The 20,986-nt window shown below is 34.5% G+C and overlaps 1 protein-coding gene and 1 long non-coding RNA gene across 3 annotated transcripts; both read right to left on the minus strand.

Moving 5' to 3' along the window:
• Positions 1-4,269: 4,269 nt before the first annotated feature.
• On the minus strand, positions 4,270-5,427 carry LOC125199455 (cytochrome b6-f complex subunit 4). The gene has a single exon (XM_089059492.1). The coding sequence runs from the start codon at positions 4,914-4,916 to the stop codon at positions 4,392-4,394; it is 525 nt and encodes a 174-aa protein (XP_088915618.1). The 5' UTR covers positions 4,917-5,427; the 3' UTR covers positions 4,270-4,391.
• Positions 5,428-12,204: 6,777 nt separating this feature from the next.
• Positions 12,205-17,970, minus strand: LOC148926830 (uncharacterized). 2 transcript variants are annotated; one of them, XR_016130559.1, is made up of 3 exons: positions 17,607-17,968; positions 12,968-13,032; positions 12,205-12,453 (listed from the first exon to the last, which is right to left on the minus strand). It is a non-coding gene; the product is annotated as an uncharacterized LOC148926830 (long non-coding RNA). The 2 variants fall into 2 exon arrangements; XR_016130558.1 differs by lacking the exon at positions 12,968-13,032 and having other exon boundaries at positions 17,607-17,970.
• Positions 17,971-20,986: the final 3,016 nt, after the last annotated feature.

A 20,986-nucleotide genomic window follows, 5' to 3' on the forward strand; every position in this document is an offset into this window, starting at 1 on the left:
TCTCATAAAAGACAGTGTAATAAAGCATCAATACTAATTGATTCATACATAATGAAATATTCAATTAATTTCTTCTAGAAAAACTCAAGAGCTTCGAGTCAATAAAGACTAAGAAGGTTGACTCAAGAATAAATTGGATTATAAGCTCCATTGTAGAATTTTGACCTAATCATTTAGCACGAAGTGGTGGAAACGAAGGAACCTGTGAATGCAAAATATTTTATTAAATAAACGAATCTTAATGATTCACTACTTAGGATGGCGAAATAAACCGGAAATCCATTCATCTATTTTGAAAAATGACGAACGCGTGCTAGGACTGAAATAGAGATTGAAAGAGTAAATATTCGCCCGCGAAAACCTTCTTTTTTTGAATTGGTAAACTCGGATAAAGGACAAAAGAGAATAAATATTTATTAGGACGTTAGAAAAAAGAAATTTTTTTAGAAAAACGTTCTAATAGCTATTCAAATTAAATTAATTGAAATTCAATTTGGAATCCTTTTATTCGCGAGGAGCTGGATGAGAAGAAACTCTCACGTCCGGCTCTGTAGTAGAGATGGAATTCCGAAACAACCATCAACTATAACCCCAAAAGAACTAGATTCCGTAAACAACACAGAGGAAGAATGAAGGGAATATCTTATCGAGGTAATCGTATTTGTTTTGGTAAATATGCTCTTCAAGCACTTGAACCCGCTTGGATCACATCGAGACAAATCGAAGCAGGTCCCAGGGCAATGACACGAAATGCACGCCGTGGTGGAAAAATATGGGTCCGTCTCTTTCCAGACAAACCAGTTACAGTAAGACCTGCTGAAATGCGTATGAGTTTGGGGAAAGGATCCCCTGAATATTGGGTAGCTATTGTTAAACCGGGGCGAATACTATATGAAATGGGTGGAGTTACCGAAAATATAGCTAAAAGGGCTATTTTAATAGCAACATCCAAAATGCCTATACGAACTCAATTTATTATTTCGGGATAAAAAGTAGAACGTACAGAAATGAGTCTTGGGGATGAAACAAAATCGCCTATTTCTTTTTTAGACTTAGACAAACAATATTTCTTTTATTTTCTTCATCCTTTGCATTGCAAGAATAGATTCAAAAATTTATATGATTCAACCTCAAACCTATTTAAATGTAGCGGATAACAGCGGGGCTCGCAAATTGATGTGTATTCGAATCATAGGAGCTAGTAATCGCCGATATGCTCATATTGGTGACGTTATTGTTGCTGTGATCAAAGAAGCCGTGCCAAATATGCTGCTAGAAAAATCAGAAGTAGTTAGGGTTGTAATTGTTCGTACCTGTAAAGAACTTAAATGTGACAGCGGTATGATAATACGATATGATGACAATGCTGCAGTTGTGATTGATCAAGAAGGAAATCCAAAAGGGACTCGCATTTTTGGGGCAATCCCCCGCGAATTGAGACAATTAAATTTTACTAAAATAGTTTCATTAGCTCCCGAAGTATTATAAAAAAAAAAAGAGATGTTAATTTTTGTGGTATTTGAAGGGAATATAGATTAAGAACTAGATTAATTTGTAGCTTGTGTTTCGCGCATATACCTTGAAAAATTTATAAACATAAACCAATAAAAAAAAAGAAAAACATGTTAATTATATCCGGACGCCAAAAGTTTTAATTCATCATGGGTAGAGACACTATTTCTGAGATAATAACCTCTATACGAAATGCTGATATGGATAGAAAAAGAGTTGTTCGCATAGCATCTACTAATATTACCGAAAATATTGTTAAAATACTTTTTCGAGAAGGTTTTATCGAAAACGTCAGAAAACATCGAGAAAAAAACAAAAAAAATTTGTTTTAACCCTGCGACATAGCAGGAATAGAAAAAGACCCTATAGAAATTTGTTAAATCTAAAACGCATCAGCCGACCTGGTCTACGAATCTATTCTAACTCTCAACGAATTCCTAGAATTTTAGGTGGAATGAGGATTGTAATTATTTCCACTTCTCGGGGTATAATGACAGATCGGGAAGCTCGACTAGAAGGAATCGGCGGAGAAATTTTATGTTATATATGGTAATCCATTTAATATCCAAATGAAATCCGAAACCTCTTCCTATATTGAGAAAAAGAAAGGGGGGTGAGTTGTCTAATATCGTTTCTCCTACATTAGTTGATACCTCAAGGAGGCTTTACCTGGAATGAAAGAACAAAAATAGATTCATGAAGGTTTAATTACTGAATCACTTCCCGATGGCATGTTCCGGGTTCGGTTAGATAATGAGGATCTGATTCTAGGTTATGTTTCGGGAAAGATACGGCGTAGTTTTATCCGGATACTACCCGGAGATAAAGTCAAAATTGAAGTAAGTCGTTATGATTCAACCAGAGGATGTATAATTTATCGACTCCGAAACAAGGATTCGAAAGATTAGGTGATTTTTATTCAATATGATTCGATATTCAAAATTGCAAGAAACTTATTTTCTACCAAGAAGTAGATTCAGAATTAAGATAAAGAATGAAAAATATGAAAATAAGAGCTTCCGTTCGTAAAATTTGTGAAAAATGTCAACTAATCCGTAGACGGGGGCGCATTAGAGTAATTTGTCCCAACCCGAGACATAAACAAAGACAAGGATAAAGGGATAATCAGACTCACTATAAGGGCTCGGCGTACAAATAAAGAATCTGTTTTGACATGAAATGGATATATCCATATATTTTTGACTCATATTTATGAGATGATACAATAATGGCAAAAGCTATACCGAGAACAGGTTTACGTAGAAACGTACGTATTGGTGCATGTAAAAGTACACTTAAAATACCAAAGGGAGTTATTCATGTTCAAGCAAGTTTTAATAATACCATTGTCACAGTTACAGATGTACGGGGTCGGGTGGTTTCCTGGTCCTCGGCCGGTACTTGTGGATTCAATGGTACGAGAAGAGGGACACCCTTTGCCGCTCAAACTGCAGCAGCAAATGCTATTCATACAGTAGTAGATCAGGGTATGCAACGAGCAGAAGTCATGATAAAAGGTCCCGGTCTCGGAAGAGACGCCGCATTACAAGCTATTCGTAGAAGTGGTATCCTATTAACTTTTGTACGGGATGTAACCCCTATGCCACATAATGGCTGTAGACCTCCGAAAAAAAGACGTGTGTAGAAATAAACAGTGAATCAATTTCAAGAGAAACAAGAGAAATAAATAATTCAATAAAAGAATATTATTACTATGGTTCGAGAGAAAGTAACAGTATCTACTCGGACACTACAGTGGAAGTGTGTTGAATCGAGAACGGATAGTAAACGCCTTTATTATGGTCGATTTATTCTGGCTCCACTTAAGAAAGGACAAGCCGACACAATAGGAATTGCGATGCGAAGAGCTTTGCTTGGAGAAATAGAAGGAACATGTATCACACGTGTAAAATCCGAGAATGTCTCCCACGAATATTCTACTGTAACGGGTATTCAAGAATCGGCCCACGAAATTCTAATGAATTTGAAGGAAATTGTATTAAGAAGTAATGTATATGGAACTTGTGACGCGTCTATTTGTGTTAGGGGTCCCGGATATGTAACTGCTCAAGATATCATCTTACCACCTTATGTAGAAATTGTCGACAATACACAACATATAGCTAGATTGACATAACCAATTAATTTGCATATTGGATTAGAAATTGAGAGAAATCGCGGATATCTTATAAAGATGACACATAACTTTCAAGATGGAAGTTATCCTATAGATGTTGTATTCATGCCTGTTCGAAATGTGAATCATAGTATTCATTCCTATGGAAATGGGAATGAAAAACAAGAGATACTGTTTCTCGAAATATGGACAAATGGCAGTTTAACTCCGAAAGAAGCACTTCATGAAGGCTCCCAGAATTTGATTGATTTATTTATTCCCTTTTTATATAAGGACGAAGAAAACTTACCTTTAGAGCACAATCAACATATGGTTCCTTTATCCCCCTTTACTTTTCACGATAAATTGAATAAAGTCCAAAAAAACAAAATAGCATTAAAATCCATTTTTATTGATCAATCCGAATTGTCTCCTAGAGTTTATAATTGCCTTATAAAGTGCAATATATATACATTATTGGACCTTATGAATAAAAGTCAAGAAGATCTTATGAAAATTGAGCATCCCTAGGAGATGTAAAAGAGATATTGGGCATTCTAGAAAAACATTTCGCAATTTTTTTACCAAAAACGAAATTTTAAATCTGTTGGGTTTAATTAAGATATAAGATTTGAATCTGTAGCACAATTCATATATTTGAAAGAAATTCCAAATTTTCTTGAATAGATGTATCTAGGGAGAAGTCGCTTGAAGCGACTATTCCCTAGATACACACGTCGTGTTATTTCACAATTGAATCAAATTAAAATAGACCTAAAGTTAGGGATTTATCAATAGGTAATGTTGCACCAATACCCAACCAAAGGGCAACTGCAGTACCAATCAAAAAGACGGTTGTCGCTACTGGACGGCGAAATGGATTTTGGAATTTATTAACATTCTCTAAAAAAGGTAATGTTAATAATCCCGCAGGTACTGAAACCATTAAAAGAACACCCAACAATTTATTTGGCACTGTACGAAGTATTTGAAATACAGGAAAGAAATACCATTCTGGTAATATTTCCAAAGGGGTTACAAATGGATCCGTCGGTTCACCAATCATTGATGGTTCTAGAACCGCTAAACCTACGTTACATGCAATAGTACCTAGAATTACTACTGGAAAAATATATAAAAGATCATTGGGCCATGCGGGTTCTCCGTAATAATTATGACCCATCCCTTTAGCCAATTTAGCTCTTAATACAGGATCATTCAAATCAGGTTTTTTTGTTATTGGGATAGGTGAATTCTTATAGATCCAACCCCCCGCGGAACCGGACATGATAATTTTTTATCATTCGGCTCGAGCAAGACTCAAAAGAAACAAATTAATCTATAAAAAATCTATGTGTTGATTATATCTACACATATATGAATGATTCAATGTAAGAAAAATTTGACTCTTTTTCCGGAATTAGAACCATCCATTGCAAAGAATTCGGTTCTAAGTCTAAATAAATACTCAATACCCAAGTCGGCTTACAAAGTTGGTTTTGATCAAGTACTTTTGCTTTCTGGGTCGTCTCAGACTTTACGATTACTATGTTATCTCCAAATATAGAATAGTGGGAGATACACACAAAAAAGGTTTACTTGTTACTAATTTAGTCTAGCCTAAATTTTCTTTTTCTCTAGATCTCTTGTTTCACCCCGATAGTATTATCAATCATATCAATGCAAAGGAAATGAATGCATTTCCATACTATTCCATTTTAAGTAAGTATTAAGTGGCAAATTAATTATACTAGATCTTACGGAGCCTACTCATGTACAACATGATTTGGATATGATCATAGAAAAGATTCTCTTCAAGCGAACTAGTCTATCTTCTGTATAGAGGTTACATAGTGGTTGGAACAAAGACACATTTGGTTGTGAATTCCCATGTGGCAGACGTATATCCACACAGACCAATCAATAATTCAAGTCACACACTCCCATAATCCATTTTCTCTTCGGAGAATTCCCTTCAACTACACAATATTATTTATTTGACACGATTGGTTGAAGGGAAATATCAAAATGCATGTCTTATTATTTCAATAATCCATACTTGTAGCAATAAAAACTATCATTCCTCCTCTAAGTGATAAATGATTGATTGCAAATATCTATTCTATATCTTCTTTATAAAGGACCAGAAATACCTTGTTTGCGTATCATTGGAAAGTGCATTAACATAAATACAACAGTAAGAAGTGGCAATACAAAAGTGTGTAAACTATAAAAACGAGTTAAGGTGGATTGTCCCACACTAGCACTTCCGCGCAATAATTCTACTAAAGGCGATCCTATTACAGGAATAGCCTAGCCTCAGGGACACCTGTTACAATTTTCACCGCCCAATAACCAATTTGGTCCCGAGGTAAGGAATAACCAGTTACGCCAAAAGATGCGGTCAATACTCCCAGAACCATACCTGTAACCCAAGTCAATTCGCGAGGTTTTTTAAATCCACCAGTGAGATACACACGAAAAACAGGTAGAATCATCATTAGGACCATCATACTTGCTGACCATCGATGAACTGATCTGATTAACCAACCAAAGTTCGCTTCCGTCATTATGTATTGAACAGAGGCAAAAGCTTCAGTAACGGTCGGACGATAGTAAAAAGTCATAGAAAACCCTGTAGCTACTTGTACTAAAAAATAAGTAAGAGTAATTCCCCCTAAACAATAAAATATATTGACATGGGGAGGAACATATTTACTAGTTATATCATCCGCAATCGCCTGAATCTTGAGACGTTCTTCGAACCAATCATAGACTTTATTGAGATAGGCGAACCCCCCCCCCCCCCCCTCAGAACCGTATATGAGACTTTCATCTCGTACAGATCAAGCAAAAACACCTAATAAAAAAAAGAATAGTCAGATATGGAATAGAAAGTTTGAAACTTCTTAATTTCCCATTCAATCTTCTCTAAATGTACGAAAGGAGAAAAGATATGAAAGCTCTTTTTTGTGGTGATAATACCAAAATATCAAGTTGGCTCAACCGTCTTTATTTTTATTCTTACGGGCCTCTTGAATCTTCTCTTTACCTATTTATTTTTTTTATTTGTTTTTGTCTCTAATAAGGCTTTTTCCTTTCTTTATTATTGATTTAATAGGAATTCTCTTGTTAAGACCCTATGAATTGATTAAAACCTCAGATTCATACTCGAACCACGACGATTTAATAAAAAATCCTAAGCTAACCCGAGGATTCTCCGAGTAAGAACCCTCGGTTGATCACGTATTTCATGAGTTAGATAAAATGACTAAAAAAAAAGAAAGATTTTTCTTTTTTCAAACGGGTTGCATTTTTTTTGCCGCCGGATACGAGGTCAAATATTCAGTATGAATCATAGTTCAAATATTTATTAATCTAGTTCATATAGTTCGTGTTCCAGATACATGAATAAATATCCGATGAAGTAGAACCATCTTTATCAAGGTGACAGATCTAGCCTCTGTACTATCAATAGAATCAATTATAACAAGTCACACACTCATATTCCGGAAATACAGAAAGAAATAAATTCCACGATCGAACTACCAAAATAGAATAAGCCATTAAATTGAGTTCTAACTTATTTATTTTTTATTCAAAAATTAAAAAAGCTAGGACTTTGTAATTCTTATAGATTTAATTCATTGAAATTCCATCCAATAAAACGGAAGAATTATAAATCTCCAAAATAATAGATAGAAATACCGCAAATAGAGCCATTGCGACACCCATCAATGGAGTCGTTCCCCACCCGGGAGCTACTTTACCATATTCCGAATTCAATGGTTTTAATAAACTCCCTACATTAGTTCGTCTTGGACCCGATCTAGAACTGTTCTCAACAGTTTGTGTAGCCATAAATTCTATTCTATTCATTGAGATCTGTTGACTTTGTATACGATTCTGTTGTAAATAAACGATCTTATGATAGATACGTTGGGGTCTTGAAATTATATAATCATAATGGAAACAGCAACCCTAGTCGCCATTTTTATATCTGGTTTACTTGTAAGTTTTACCGGGTACGCCTTATATACCGCTTTTGGGCAACCTTCTCAACAACTAAGAGATCCATTCGAGGAACACGGGGACTAGTTGAAGTAATGAGCCTCCCAATGCTGGGAGGCTCATTACTTCAATGGAGATAATGAAAAATCATTTTACTTTTTAGGTGGAACTTTAGGCGGTTCTCGAAAAAAAATAGCGAAAAAAATGATCCCTAGAGTCGAGACTAAAAGGAATGTATAATCCAATGCTTCCATAAATTCGATCGTGGTTTACAATTATAGCTTTCCTACTTGTTCGTTTTTTTTTTCATTTTCTTTTTGGGAATCATCTTGAAAGAGCAAAAATAAAAAAGCGATGATTCAAATTAACTCCGGTACTCTATGTAAAATTCCCCCAAAAATAAAATAGAAAAAATAGAAGGGGAAAATGCCAAAGTGGTCTTGTATCATACTGCCTGTCTTCTTGTAGTTGGATCCCCAAGTTTTTGGAATGCGCCAAATTCTACTTGAGCATCCAAATCGGGGTCAATGCCGGCAAAAACATCTCTGAACAAGGTTCTAGCACCATGCCAAATGTGTCCGAAGAAGAAGAGCAAAGCAAACGAAGCATGCCCAAAAGTAAACCAACCCCTTGGACTGCTATGAAAAACACCATCGGATTTCAAAGTCGCACGATCTAATTCAAAAATTTCACCCAATTGAGCACGTCTAGCATATTTTTTCACAGTAGCAGGATCACTATAACTGACTCCATTAAGTTCGCCACCATAAAACTCAACGGTTACACCTACTTGTTCAACACTATACTTAGATTCTGCCCTTCTAAAAGGCACATCCGCTCTAACAATCCCGTCGCTGTCTACCAAAACGACTGGAAATGTTTCAAAAAAGGTGGGCATACGACGTACAAAAAGCTCACGCCCTTCTTTATCTCTAAAGATAGGATGTCCTAACCATCCTACCGCTATTCCATCTCCGTTATCCATTGAGCCTGCCCTGAATAATCCTCCTTTTGCCGGATTATTGCCGATATAATCATAAAAAGCTAATTTTTCAGGAATTTTAGACCAGGCTTCTGATAAACTTTGATTTTCGGCTAGCCCAGCGCTAACTCTTCGATATATCTCTTGCTGGAAATAACCCTGATCCCATTGATAACGAGTGGGACCAAACAATTCGATGGGAGTAGTTGGTGAACCATACCACATAGTTCCAGCAACAACAAAAGCTGCAAAAAAGACAGCTGCGATACTACTGGAGAGTACAGTTTCAATATTTCCCATACGTAATCCTTTGTATAGACGTTGTGGCGGTCGAACGCTAAGATGGAATAGACCCGCTAATATGCCCAGTGTACCTGCTGCAATATGATGAGAAGCTATTCCTCCCGGAACAAAAGGATCAAAACCTTCCACACCCCACGACAGATTTACAGGCTGTACTCTTCCCGTTAGTCCATAAGGATCGGACACCCATATTCCAGGGCCGTACAGACCTGTTACATGAAATGCACCAAAACCAAAGCAAGCCAACCCGGAGAGAAATAAATGAATTCCGAAGATCTTGGGCAAATCCAAAGAGGGTTTTCCTGTACGTTCATCAGAAAAGATTTCTAGATCCCAATAGACCCAATGCCAGATAGATGCCAAAAAGCATAAGCCAGAAAACACAATATGTGCCCCAGCTACACCTTCGTAACTCCAAATCCCTGGATTCGTTACAGTTCCTCCTGTGATACTCCAACCCCCCCATGAATTGGTTATTCCTAAACGAGTCATGAAGGGTATAACGAATATACCCTGTCTCCACATTGGATCAAGAATAGGGTCAGAAGGATCAAAAACTGCTAATTCATACAAAGCCATCGAGCCAGCCCAACCAGCAACCAGAGCTGTATGCATTATATGAACGGAAAGCAATCAGCCGGGATCATTCAATACAACGGTATGAACACGATACCAAGGCAAACCCATGGACAATACCCCTTTATCGAAGAAAAATAGACACTACGTAACTTTATTGCATTGGAAAGGTTATACTATGACTATCCTATAGACTTCCCCTGTTAAGTAGATTACTTCCTAACAAGGGTTAGGATTCTATATTCTATTCGTAATAATGGAAGAATTCTGTTTGTAAGAACAAAGAGAAGCAGATTTATTCTATACTCGATAAGTACCAATATGCAATGGTGGATTGATACCATTTTCTATGAGTAAATGTGTCCATCCTTCATTTATCATTAGAAGGATCTATTCGTAAAAATTTTCCTTTATTTATTTGTATTTCTTTCTAAATTTTTCTAATATATGGAAAAAATAAATATGATAAAGTCAATATTATAAAGACAATAAAACCATATTGTTACGTTTCCACATCAAAGTGAAATATAGTATTTCATTTTTTTTTTCAATCCATGCCTATTGGTGTTCCAAAAGTTCCTTTCCGAAGTCCTGGAGAGGAAGATTCATCTTGGGTTGACGTATAGTGCGACTTGTCAGATATATTGGGTCATATGGGATTTCCCCGTTCTCCACCTCGACCGAGATATCCTCTGTTTCGCCCAAGAAAGAGAAATTGAATCATCGAAAAATTGGAGCGTGAACTGCAATTAAATGCATTCTTTGGGGGAATTCATAGAATTATATCAATTAGAATAATTTATGGTTGGCTTTGGCTGTGGACGAAAAAAATGAGGTATCCAGACTCCGTTTAGAAAAACCCAATTGGTAATATATTTATGATTACTACGTGTCTCATAAATGATTATTTGTAAAGTCATAACAACAAGAAATGGTGATGGGAGGGTTTGTCCTATATGTGCAAATCAAAATCGGGCATATCTTTACCCGGAGTAGAGCATAAACCTAAAAAGATGAAAGAAGCCCATTCAGGAACAAGAAAATATCATCGCGATTTGGATTGAATTTCGATGAAAGAATACATCAATGAGAAGTAAATTTGATAAGTTTATTTACCCCCTTTTTATATTATCAAAGAAGAAATCAAAATTCATTTTTTTTTTTGAAAAATCTAAGAAAAAGCCCTTTCATTAAAAAGGTAGAAAAGCTCGAAAAATAAAAGAAAGAGGGCTAGAATCTATACATTGATTCTTTTCTTCGCTATTTTTTTTGAACCGTATGCATCAAAAGGTGCATGTATGGTTCCTAAGGGATAAATTTTACCCTACTCAACCGACTTTATCGAGAAAGATTACTTTTTTTAGGCCAAGAGGTTGATAGCGAGATCTCGAATCAACTTATTGGTCTTATGGTATATCTCAGTATCGAGGATGAGACCAAAGATCTTTATTTGTTTATAAACTCTCCTAGCGGATGGGTGATTCCCGGAGTAGCCATTTATGATACTATGCAATTTGTACGACCAGAAGTCCATAGAATATACATGGGATTGGCCGCGTCAATGGGATCTTTTATTCTGGTTGGAGGAGAAATTACCAAACGTCTAGCATTCCCTCACGCTTGGCGCCAATGAAGTTTTTTTATTTGAGAGAAAAAAGAAAACTATGCCTTCGCCAGACGAATATTAAGTAATAATAGCATGGCACTTTGAATTCGATATGAATTTTTTTTTCAAAAGATTTGATTATGTATCGAGAGAGTAGTATGAGATAAAAGATATTTCCTACTTTCTCTTATCTATCGGAAGTCCAATTCAGCGTCACAAACTTGTTTGTTTTCACACCAATGGGCTCTTAACAATATTTAAGTTATAAAAAAAGAGTGCGAAAAAAACCAAATTTCCCTTTTTGGTTAGCTCAAAACGAAACTTTGGGATTGCTGAATCAAAGACAAAAAAAAGAATCCATTTTAAAATAGAAAGCAACGGAGCCATCATAGTATTTTTGAACTTCTCCGAAAAAAAAGAAGGGCGGCATTTTGATCATTTACTCGTCTGGGATTGATAGATTTTATTTTTATCTTTCTTGAACGGGAAGTAGGGGTTAATTTCATTATAGAGCCATATGCAATGCATAAAAGATAATGCCCGTACGGTTGTTCAATTTTATCCTTTTTCCTATTTTTCTTTATCTTTCTTTTCTGTTTCTTTCATCACACCAGATAGAACTATTAGCAGGGTAATGATCCATCAACCTGTAGTTCTTTTTATGAAGCACAAACAGGAGAATTTATCTAAGAAGCGGAAGAACTACTGAAACTACGCGAAACCCTCACAAAGGTTTATGTACAAAGGACGGGCAAACCTTTATGGGTTGTATCTGAAGACATGGAAAGAGATGTTTTTATGTCAGCAACAGAAGCCCGAGCTTATGGAATTGTTGATCTTGTAGCAGTTGAATGAAAAAAATGGATTTTGTGCAAATCAGTGATTTGAAATTTTATCTATAAGTTGACTATATATGTACCAGCCCGCCCTCCTAGGGTACAATAAATGCGGCGGCTGCTACCCAAAACCGACCCTAGAGAAGTAAACATAGGCTAGGGTTTCATTTAAAGAGTACTGACCAAAAGAATTGGAAGAAATATCAGAGTATTTAATGCAACAACTTAACCTAGAAGTTTAAAGGAAGAAAGAGATCATAAATGACGATCAAAATATCTTAGGAGTACGACATAATATCCAAAACAAAGTCACAAGAAAAAGGCTAAGGCCTCAAACCGAAGGCAAGATGCAAATATTCCAAAAGAAATTCTAAAGTGTATCAAAATTTAGCGGAAAGCGACCAAGAGAAAGTATAGCTATGTATGAAGACACAACTACGCTTGAAGTTCAACATGTCCATATTAATTAATTAAACTGCTCAACACCCGCCACCGCTCGTCATCATTCAACCTGCACATAAGGAAAACACATGCAGGGCTGAGTATTTTGAAATACTCAGTGAGCTCGTTGCCAAAACATTTACAAGTTATGCCACCCTTACAAAGTGAACTCGAGTTTTAAGCAGTTATAAGAGATATATCACGAGTATCACAAAATATATTTTCCATAGATTGGCCAGTCAAAATAACTCCCCATTTTCCTCATCAAAATAACAATCACAATCATTCCATGGTGCGAAAAAGTGTGGCCACACTTTTCGCCCATGAGACCGGCCGACTAGCAAGGACGGCTCCCGATCCCCTCGTGTACACAGCCTGGTAGGGCTTGCGGCCCATACTCAGACCCGAATTCGTATAAACATATCCATAGCCCTAGCCCAATGGAGCGAACTCACAAACTAGGCATCAGGCGCACAATATCACAATAAAACAGACATAGGCATGGCATAACAGTTAAACCACCCTTATAACACCAATCAATATTTTTGACAAAAATAAAAGAGAGTTTTAAGAGTAAAGCCCACCTCGACTGCTTAGTTTCCAAGTAGTTTCGCTTTTCCGTTATCCGGCTTCGCAACCAAAGTTTCACCTTTTAATCACATAGGCACATATCACAAATTAGGTTCAATACTACTCTTACCCATGCATGTCTCATTACTTTTCCCTCTTCCCAACGATTTATCTTATCATCACTAATTAATCAAGATCATGTTTATCACACAAGATTATTTAACCATCAAACACACACCATACAAACACTACACACACACACGTCGCATACACACACACACGCCACACACACATACACGGCACACACACATACATGTTCCCACATCCCTTTTTATCCCTCTTTCACTCAACCAAGATGCATGAGGGTTCAAGAAGACCGATTAATCGGTTAGAAGAAGAAAAAGAAGAAGTAGAAAGAGAACAAGCATAACTCTTAAACAAAATACCTTTTAGAGAAAAACAATCGGTAGAATACAAGTATTAGCCTTGATTCTTCAAAGTTCTTGGATTAAACTTCAATTCTTCTCCAAAAGATAGCAAAATATTGGAGAGTAGAAGAAGAAAATTTGAGAGAGTGTATGGGGGAGGGTTTCGAAATTTATGGGGGCTAGGGTTGGGGTTTTGGTTCTTATTTATAGAGCTCAACAAGATCTTTAGGTAATTAGAATAGAATATTTGGTAAGATTTTATTCTACACAATAAAATAATATTGTGAAGTAGGGAAGAAGAATTAACAAAAATAGACTAGGTATCAAGCATGGCAATTTTCGAAAATTAGGTCATCTAATTAGCCATGGTTTCGTTTTGGTATAATTTTCGGAGTAGAATAAAATATCACGGAACAAAATAAAATTAAGAATTCTCCCACTTGGAGTCAAAAGAGGCGTCTATTTGCCTTCTTAAATAAGGCATGGATTTTAAATATTGTCTAGAATAAGTTAAGGCAAGATCTCTTGAAGTATGGAAAGATTTGGTAGAATATTTAAATTCTAGGTATGGAAGGAAATCAAATAAGGGATCAATTAAAATAAAAATAATACTCCCTCCCTTATTTTGGAGATTTTCGAAAATCACAAGGCACAAGGGGTGTCGATTTTTTCCCTCTTTAAAATAAGGAAATAATTGGGTCTTGGATTTAATTTGGATAAATATCCCAAGGATTAAATTAAGTCCGGGAGAAATAGAATTTCTCTTCAAAGGGGGTCTAGGGTTCGAAAATTACAAGAATTAGGGTGACAAGTATTTATGGAAATTTTCTCTAATATTCTCACTCACCCTTAAACAAATAATTTGCCACATAATCTCATAATTTAATATATCACATGTCACATCATTAAATCCATAGGTTTGACTTTTCAAACTTTCAACGCAAAACCCTAGACTCAATTCGACCATATCATCTCATGAAATAAATGCATTCTCGATTCCATGTCATCAACAATTAATTCTAGGGCTCTAAAATTAGGGTTCTAAATTCCGAGATGTTACAATATAAATATTAAATAAAAAAATCCGGTTAGGATCAATCTAAACCAGCCCATTATGTATATGATTCAACATGCCAACTATTAAACAACTTATTAGAAATACAAGACAGCCCATTCGAAATGTCATGAAATCCCCCGCTCTTCGGGGGTGTCCTCAGCGTCGAGGAACATGTACTAGGGTGTATGTGCGACTCGTTTAGATCATGAGCTGACACATAAAAGCCAAGAAAACCGCTTCCAGTATGAATGATCAGTACCAGTGAATAGGATAGAATGAAAGAAGGTACTCCATTCACTATCTAAAAATAAGCAAATCTATCCTTCTATTATGTAGAAAGTTTATGGTTTCTATTGGTGCAAATCCAATTACCTTAATTTAAGATGAGAAACAATTCTCCATTGGTAGCAAATGGTTATCCATTAAGCGGAAAAATCTTATTGAAATTAAAAATAAAAATAAAAAAACATAAAAATGAAGTTCTCGCTCGTTCAAGAACGGACTACGAGGGTCAGCTACCCAGCAAACTTTCATAATTAAATACCGTTACTGTATAGGTGGGTCTCCTTGTGAAAGACCTATTACTGGATAATTCATGGATAGAGCCAAAGAGTGTGGTGTGAACTATACAAGTTACCAATAACATTGATGACATATTAAATGAAGCCAAAGGCTCCGGTGTATAGAGAAGACCTCGCCGTTTAAGAAGTAACCATAGAAACGAGGAAACCCACTTTTTCTTTATTCATTTAATTTCTATTTCTTTTTTTTTTACTAAATTTTTGACACCTAGCAAAAGAAATTTTATTATTTCTTTGCTATTTCGCAGTAAAATACCAAAAAATCGTCTTTGCTATTTCGCAGTAAAATACCAAAAAATCGTGGTCGGGAAGGTTATAGTAGCCAAAGCCATTGGAATTTTTATTTTATACATTGGAAAAATCCATTTGGTTATTAATAGGTCAGGACGGTAAAAATAATAACTGAAAGAAAAAATCAATTAGTTATTTGTCAAAATTTTATTTATTCAATGACTAGAGTTAAACGCGGATATATAGCCCGAAAATGTAGAACAAAAATTCGTTTATTTGCATCAAGTTTTCGAGGGTCTCATTCAAGACTTACTCGAACTATTACTCAACAGAAAATAAGAGCTTTGGTTTCAGCTCATCGGGATAGGGATAAGCAAAAGAGAAATTTTCGCCGTTTGTAGATCACTCGGATAAACGCAGTAATTCGAGAAAATGGAGTATCCTATAGTTATAGTAAATTAATACATGATTTATATAAGAGGCAGTTGCTTCTTAATCGTAAAATACTGGCCCAAACAACTATATCAAATAGGAATTGTCTTTATATGATTTCCAATGAAATTAGAGAAAAAGTGGATTGGAAAGAATACACCAAAATAATTTAAATGAGGTTCCCCGGAGAATACACTCCGGGAGGGTGGAGTTGGAGTCAAAATGACTCTGAGAATGCGCTTAAAGTAGTCAAAATGAATGAACACGTTCAATAAAAAAATATTTTTTTCCGATTCATTTTTTTTAACGACACAAAAATCTGGATTCTAAGATTTGTCAAAAAAAAAAAAACGAATCCATATTTGAGTTCGGATTGGAATTCTGATTGAAGTGAACAAAAAACAAGCCTATTTATTTCTGGTTCTAAGACCGGTAGTTCTAGTAGTCGACTCAATTCTTTCAAATTGTTTCTCATTATTAAGAAAGGGTAACAAAGATAAAATACGAGCTTGTTTTATAGCAATAGTAATTAGTCGTTGTTGTTTCAAGGTCAATCTATTCACTCGTCTAGATAAGATTTTTCCCTGTTCACTAATAAATCGACTAATTAAACTCATGTTTCTATAATCAATTCGATCCCCCAATTGAATCGGGGGCAAACGCCTACGAAAAGATCGCTTGGATTTAAGAAAGGGTCGCTTGGATTTATCCATGGTTTGTTTGTTTAGTTTATTTCTTATCCCGAAAATCCTATTCCTTAATTGTCATTTGAACTACAAATGGGATTCTTTTTATTTAAATGCAATATCTTCTATTTCAATTTCTATGTGTTCTATATAATGTCATTTTTCTCCCCTTTCAAGGATAAGACATCCTTGGTTCAATCTATTTCTTTATTTTCCCATGAATCGTATGTTTGTAACAATAGGGACAGAATTTTCTCAATTCTAATCGATTGGGCGTATTGTGCCGATTCTTTTGAGTACCAATTATCACCATATCTATCAAGTTATTATCGTCTTATTAATTTCTAACATAAATTAGTCAGCATTTTCCATATAACCAACACATGCCCAGAATCCAGCAATAGACAATATCCATCACAGAACATATCAACAATCATCAACATTTCTATAGCATCAAGTATTTCACGTGACATGTACAAAACAATATCACATACCAACACAGATAGCACATATACATACCAACCACATTTTCACATATCCAAACAAATAGATAGCCCCATTAAGTGCTTAGTGACAGACTAGGGTACGCGGACCAGATCAGAAACAAAATCAGATGGCGGAATTTGTCCTCGAGGGGACTCCGCACAGACCACCCATTTAGGGTGCAGACAGAGATCAGATCAGAGATCACAGAGACAGAGACAGAGATCAGAGTTCATAGATGGAGACGATCCTCGCTTCGGTTATCCAGAAGACAAGTGATCGCAGATAATGCAGCGCTGCTGTCTTATTGCATGCCAATTGTACCCACATAACACACTCAAGCACGTGGCGTAAACACAATCAAGTACAATTTCCAGAATAACCCATCAACACAGACAGATAGGAGATTATCACAGATATATCAGACATTATCATAAGTAATCATATTCGTATACATCTCATCAACATATATCATTTATCACATCACCTTAACGCGCATTTCCCTATTTATCGAACCTCCTCTACAGTCACAATCATATTATTCTCTTTTCATATGTCATTATCAACTCATTCAACAATTCATTATATCCACATAGTTTACTTCATAAGTCTCTTGTTCCATAATTAATAGTAATTCATCGAATTCACAAGTTACATATTCACATATAAAAAAAAATATAAAGTACATAAGAACATTTAATTATCACGTAAAATCACATAAGAGAATTAGGCCTTTTAAGTGCTGAGAATGCTACCTTGCGGACTTATGAGCATAAGTCATTTACCACCATTATGTTTCAGTCACTTCGCACCGTTTTTCTCTTCCGATCATTATCCTATCTTTGCGACGTCATTAATCTTCCGCCTCGTGTACTTGATTTAACACCGATTGCGCGATCGGATATTCAATACGTTGAGAAATGGAACTAAAATTCGAAGATGAAAGCTTGGAACTCCTTGGCTATGGAGGGCACGACTTTTGGGATGAAAATGAGGATGAATAGTGTTATTTTGGGTTTATAAAAGTGTCCCTAAACTATTAATTAATTTCATGGTAATTTTGGTGTACAAATGGCACTTTCCATTCATGCATAGATATTTTCTTTTTCTCTAGATTTCTCTTGATATTTCTAGTCAAATTTAGAGTTCTAATACCTTATTCATGTAATTATTTTCGGCACTTATAGTTCGAATAGGAAGATTGGATTTCATTCATGTGGAAAGACAACCTTATCCTCCTATCACATTCTATTTTATGATTGCCGATTCAACTCCGATTTTCTTCTCGATTCCCTTCACATCATATTTCTAATATTGGCTTCTAATAGTACTTTAGTCCTTAATATTTATCTATACTAATCATCTAATTAATTTGGCTCTCTTTTTTTTTTATCGAATCAATCACCGAAAATTCTAAATCGATAATTTAACACAAACCTCATCTATAATTTTACTCATAAATTATTTCTAATAATTCTCATCACACTTTATCTTTACAAAAATTTATCGACTATCAACATTTCCAATATCGATTTATTCGTCGAAAACACTGAGTCGTTGATATCTTATCTGAAAGAGTAAATTCCGTCTAGGGCCATTCTTGGGATGTTACATTATATTTGGTACTATTAACAATTGTTTCATAGCACATGCACACATCTTACGTTCTCATTGAGTCATTTATCTTTTTATTTTATTTTAAGCTAAATGACTGTAATGAATTAATTTATGTCTTGAATGACGTAATTAACTGAACTATGAGCTAAAACGATCAATATACAGAATTACAAGTGTATTTTTATTTCTAAAACCCAACAATAATGTTTATTTTGTAATATTAGTGTTTTTAATAAATATTTCATTCGTCCATTAAAAATTTGCCACTTTTCATTTATAGTAGTGAAGAATACATAAGTCAAACTATTTTAATTCTTAAGTTGAGACCTTTATTTTATTTACACACTGTTACCCACTAACATAAAATCATGCCGCTTATAATATGAATTTGTTTAATATGAATGAAGGGAATAATAAATTCAAGGACACTGTATCACAATCTCGAAGCTTTCGACCATCTTAAATTCTTAATACTACATGGTTGCAAGAATATAAAATATTATTGTAATTGCAATTTACATATCTCACACTCAAATATTCGGATTAATTTGAACATATCGACCTATTAATTGGAGGTACAACATCTTAAAAATTAAATTGAACTTGTCACAAAAATATAAAAAAAATACTCCTAAGTTCCATATTTCAAATGAATAAAGTAGCGACACCTGTGCGGACAGAATTTTTCATGCTTAAAAATGAACGACAAATTTATTGGGATTTTCTCTGCGATTTGTTTACTAGCAATCTATGTCACTATCGTTATCTCTATGAATTTATCACTTCAAATTATATCATTAAACACTTAATACTATATATAAAAATCATTGTATCTTGCAGATCGTTAGCTATAGAATAAGGCCAATAAATATTTATTAACTATATTTGTTTGCACAACTGATAATTAATTAGTCATTTGTTTTCGGAAGGAATTTTAGTCTGCAACAACTAAACATTTTATTCTAATGTTTTCTTCATGCGGTCATTTATCCAACAATGGTTAATTACTTCTCTTTTAGTAAGTGATTGTGAAATCTTATTTTTCCAACAATGGTTTCTTTTCCAACCAAATTTAGTGTTACTATTGGAAGGCTTTTAAATGAACAATATCTACGTTTAACAACCTTTGTTTTCTTCTTATGTTGAACAAGGGAAACTATTTTATATTAATACATTTGATATACATATATATAGAGAGAGTATGGTAGTATATAATATGGTGTGATTTATGATAAAAAAAAATTATTTCCTTAGAAAAAACGACTCATGGTTCTTATTAATGTAATAATTCTTCATTCATGTTAATATTTTCGATATACATATTCACTACTCTTTTATCAATTCAAGTAAATTACTAGTATATCTTAATCTATTTGCAATTGGGAAAATAAATATATGGTCATGCATCTCTCTTGAACAAAATATCATTAGTTTGATTAGAAATAAATTGGTTGATGTTAAACAAATTGAAATGATTTATTGGACTTGGAAAATATATCTCTATACTAACTCATGAACCATGTGAAATGAGGTGACATTTAATCCCCACTGGTTACTTGTAGCAATCATTTCCCAATAGCAATAAACTTGCATCGTTAATGTCTTTTTCTACGTGGATAATTCTTAAACATGGACTAGGTTAATAAATTGTAGTTATTTTAAGTACAATCACATCGTTTTATGAATTATCATTTTAGTTGGAAGGCCATTTTAGCCCGTCCATTTTAAGAGTATGCTACAATCCATTTGTGACCGCTAATTTAAAGCACACACTAGCATTTGATTTGTTCATTTTTTTTATATCACTTAAATTAGGATTAAAATCATCAAATTTACGAGTTACTTTAAAATCAAAATCTAATCTCCTTTTTCATTTATTAAATAAATTACTAATAAATTAAACTTTGACTTACATGTATTACCTCCGTCCCACAATAAGAATCACATTTTGCCATTTTTGTTCGTCCCACAATCAGAATCACATTTCATTTTTACCATAAATGATAAGTATGTCTCACATCCACTAAGTTACTTTACTCATATTTTATTATAAAACTAATATAGAAAAAGTGGATCTCATATACCATTAGCTTTTTCAACTCACTATTCTTTATATTTTTTAAAACTCAGCTCATACTAAATGTGACTCATATTATTGGACGAAAGTAGTAATATTTATATTCGACTATTATTATGGTTGTGATAGGACTATGATTTACTCCATATCTATAAAGGTTGCAAAAAGAGAAGAAGATCTATTATAATTACTAGTACATGTGAATGTTACTCTAACCATCAATTTGATTGGATAGGGAAGTAAAAACTTACAAAAGCTCTAAAATCTATCAGAACCAATATTCTTTCTTTGCCACAGTATGATGTTAATGTATTTGATCTGAATCATCTGATTAATCAGTGTCTATATATGATAATATATTAAATTAATTTACTAAAACGACATACACTAGAAGTCATCTAGTAACTTGAGGTGGTTCGTGTAACATGGGTTTGTCTCAAG

Source organism: Salvia hispanica, chromosome 5 (genome assembly GCF_029641045.1).
Source record: "Salvia hispanica isolate PSC_SH4W2 chromosome 5, Shi_PSC_v1, whole genome shotgun sequence".
Classification (NCBI taxonomy): domain Eukaryota; kingdom Viridiplantae; phylum Streptophyta; class Magnoliopsida; order Lamiales; family Lamiaceae; genus Salvia; species Salvia hispanica.